Source organism: Lathyrus oleraceus, chromosome 5, assembly GCF_024323335.1.
Source record: "Lathyrus oleraceus cultivar Zhongwan6 chromosome 5, CAAS_Psat_ZW6_1.0, whole genome shotgun sequence".
Lineage (NCBI taxonomy): Eukaryota > Viridiplantae > Streptophyta > Magnoliopsida > Fabales > Fabaceae > Lathyrus > Lathyrus oleraceus.
The window spans coordinates 158,158,756-158,162,466 of record NC_066583.1 but is presented as its reverse complement, the minus strand read 5'-3'; the positions used below and the strand labels follow the sequence as shown (position 1 = coordinate 158,162,466).

Sequence of the window (3,711 nt, the reverse complement as noted above, 5' to 3'; positions counted from 1 at the left end):
GGGATATCTTCATCTTCCGGCATTTCAAGAATTACAAAAATCACCGGAAATATAAACTTATCAATTTTCACCATAACATCTTCGACAATGCCATACGGTTTCTTGACCGAATGATCGGCGAATTGGAGTGTCATCCTGGTATCTTGCACAACCCCTATACCAAGCTTCTTGTAAATGGATAATGGCATAAGACTTACACTAGCTCCCACATCAATAAGATCTTTGTTGAACGACCTATCTCCAATAGTACATGGGATGGTGATAGCTCATCTATCTTTCTTCTTTATCGGAATCTTCATACCCTGTAAAATAGCACTACAAGTTTTGATTAGAATAATCAGGTTAGTGTCAGTGGTACGCCTCTTCGAAATGATATCCTTCATGACCTTGGCATAAGTAGGCATTTGTTCAAGTCCCTCCAACAAAGGAATGTTAATCTCCAGCTTCTTGAACAACTCTAAGAATTTTTCAAAGTTTTTCTCATGTTGTCCTTTTTTCTTGTTTCTAGTGAGGAATGGAAGCTTAACAACTGACTTGGGCTCAATGACTGTTTCTTTTACAACAGGTTTCGGTGCTACCACTTCTTCCCTAACAACTTCATTTTCTTTGATCTCAAGGTCCACTTCGATCAATTGGTTTTCCTCTTCATCCACATCCCCGACAACTTCATCAGATTTACCATTTTGTGTTGTCACCATGCTCATATTATTATGCTCTCTAGGATTTGTCACGGTTGCACTAGATAGAGCACCTTGTGCTTGAGAACTCAAAGCTAGTTGTTGAGCGATTTGACTCATTTGGACTTCAAGATTCTTTATTGATGGTGTGGTGTTTTTCTGATTGTTCCGGGTTTCTTCTTGAAATTGAACATTATGGACTGCCATTCTTTCAATAGAAATTTCCCAATCAGCTTTCTTAAGGGCATGTTGCTGTTGTTGTTGTTGATATTGAGTTTGGTACTGACCATGTTGATGAGCGGTTCCTTTTTGGTCTTTCCATGAGAAGTTGGGATGATTCTTCCAACCCGAACTGTACGTGTTGGAATAAGGATTAATCTGCTTCAAAAATTTGATTTCCTCCACTTGTTGAGGAGTTGCAAAATAATAAACAGTTTGGTGCGGACCACTACAAGTTTCACAGCAGACAGTAGGAACCGGTTGGACTTGCGCCATTTGTTGGGTACCTATATTCAACGCCTTCAGCTTCTTATCAACTTCAGCAGCTATAGTATCTTCAATACGGATTTTATTAGTTTCCAGCTTTAAATCTATAACCCCTTCTGGTTTGCTTTGACACCTATCGTACAACTCCATGTGCTCATTAGTAGCAATAGCTTCAATGATCTTCTTGATACCGGTGGCTGTTGAAAAATTTGTGGAACCACCGGCTGTAGTATCAATCAGCTGTTTGGTCTTTATTTTAAGACCATTCACAAACATCTGCATTTGTTCAGTTGCATCCATATTATGAGTTGGGTAGGCTACAAGGACTCTCTTGAATCTCTTGTAGGCGTCTCCCAAAGTTTCCCCGTCCTTCTGCTTAAAATTCAGAATTTCATACCTCTTCCGCAGAAATACCGATGCTGGAAAATACTCATTTACGAAGGCTTTTTCCATTTCCTTCCAAGATGTGATGCTACTGGCAGGTAAAGAATAAAACCATTCTTCAGCTTCTTCCGCTAAGGTAAACGGGAACATTCTCAACTTCTTGGCTTCTTCAGTGTGACCATCAATTTTCAGAGTGTTGCTCATGGTCAGAAACCTCTGTAAATGCTTGTTTGCATATTCATTCACTTTTCCAGTAAAATGCTTCATTTCAAGCTAATTAATGGTACTCGGGTGCAGCTGGAAGTTAGCCACGTTCACTGGTTGGTTGACAATAGTTAATTTGTCGGTTTATGCATTTGCACCTCCGTAGTCTCCCAACAGTCTTTCTAGTGGCGGTGGAACATCAACCATAGTTTTGATCTCTCTATCAGAACCTGAATCTGAACCTGAATGGATGGAAAGTTGTTCTTCGTCTGATTCCAATCTGGATAATCGAGCTTGTCTGAGTCTTGCCCGCAAGGTTCTCTCGATTTCTGCGTCTAAAGGAAAATCAACTAAGGCCTTACCTCGCATACAATATCAGACATAGATCAGTTGTATAATCTAAATAAAATATTCAAAATAACGAAAAATAAATTTTAGTTGCAGAGCAACAAAATTTCAACGGCGCCAAAAACTTGATCGGGAAAATAGCAAGTGTACTATTTTTCCGATGTAGTAATAAGAGGGATGTTTCCCAAAGAACGATCTCGAGGATTGCGCAGCAATATATGAGTAAACAATCACTCAATTGAACAAAAGTAATAGTTTGGGTTTTGTGAAATTCTCTGTAAGGAAAATTAAAACAAAGAAATATTTTCACAAATTATAATAATATGCCAAGGATGGTGTGTGAAAATCTCCTGTAATGACCCTTGAGTGTATATCTCCTTAATAATGATAATTGTTTCAATTACCGGATCTTAACATTGTTTCCCCCTAAGACCTCAGAGGGAAACCTTTGGTATTCAATCTAACCTCTAAGTCCTTATGTGACTATGATGAAACCAAGTCATTTTAGTTTAACAATAATAACCCGGTAACCATAGGGTATCCCTAGTCCTAGGTGATATCTACTATGGTTTCACTATTTAAAAACCTTAACAATTGCAATCCTGCTAATCGTTAACCATACATCAATCTTAACTTTTCTGATAAAGAAAGCATTACACAAATTACACAGTGAAAGTGATAACAAATAACATATATTAAGGAAATTCTAACATCAGAGTCATTACATGATCAATTCAGGGACACCCACCTGGAATTGGGGGGTTTAGCCTCTCATATTATTCAAATAAGATACAAGATAAAATTGAGACATTACAAAAAGTTCGGAATTCCGTTGATCTTCAATCGCATCCTCTCTTGAAGGATCTCCGTTCTTTGTCGCTTTCCACTGCTTCAATCTGTATCGTCTCTAATTTTTGATTGTGCAAAAAGTCCCTCTCTCCATATTCAAATATCTTGTAAATAGTTCCTGATGACAATTTTTATCTTGCAAAAGTCCAAAATGCCCTCCGGGATAAGCTGTTCCAAAAACAGCACAAAATTGGAAAATCAAGTGTCCAAGCCAACTTGGTCGTGTCAGGAAACACGACAGGCCGTGTTAGGCTTCTGCAGCAAAAGGCTTGTCACGCCCCATCAGGGAGGCTGACATGGGCCGTGTCAGCTGACACGGGCACCCGTGTCGGCTCCCTGTTTTCCTCTTCCAAGTGCCTTCTCCTGACACGGCCCGTGTTGGGAAACACGGGTGGCCGTGTCAGGACTACTGTATTGTCCAATTTTCTTCTTCTGACGGGCCCGGAACGTCCGATTTGCTTGTCTATCCCTCTGGTACTCTTGCTTACACCTGAAACCAATAGAACTACCACAAAGGGACATAAAATGGAGTATAATGATGCATATAACATGTAATCAACAACTGGAAACAACATTGCAAAACATCTAAATTACTAAACAAAACAATAAAATAAGTGGACTAATGTGTTACCGACTTCGTACATAGGTGCCGAATGAGTGTCAGAAAACAAGGAGAATTGGAGACTGATCACTAGGGCTCTGAGGATGCGCTGGAACATCCCAGGCCATCTAATCTCATATCCACGTTTTAATCTTGACCCTC

General features: G+C 39.5%; 1 protein-coding gene across 1 annotated transcript; it reads right to left on the bottom strand.

Moving 5' to 3' along the window:
* Nucleotides 1–266: 266 nt before the first annotated feature.
* On the bottom strand, nucleotides 267–1,751 carry LOC127079407 (uncharacterized). Its single transcript, XM_051019788.1, has 2 exons — nucleotides 1,578–1,751; nucleotides 267–1,439 (listed from the first exon to the last, which is right to left on the bottom strand). The coding sequence occupies exons 1-2, from the start codon at nucleotides 1,749–1,751 to the stop codon at nucleotides 267–269; spliced, it is 1,347 nt and encodes a 448-aa protein (XP_050875745.1).
* Nucleotides 1,752–3,711: the final 1,960 nt, after the last annotated feature.

Excerpts from the sequence above, each read along its gene's own strand:
- LOC127079407 (XM_051019788.1), bottom strand. The coding sequence starts at position 1,751 with ATGAGCAACACTCTGAAAATTGATGGTCACACTGAAGAAGCCAAGAAG. Across the intron at positions 1,440-1,577 it reads ATGAGTATTTTCCAGCATCG|ATGTTTGTGAATGGTCTTAA; the intron begins GTATTTCTGCGG and ends GAACAAATGCAG.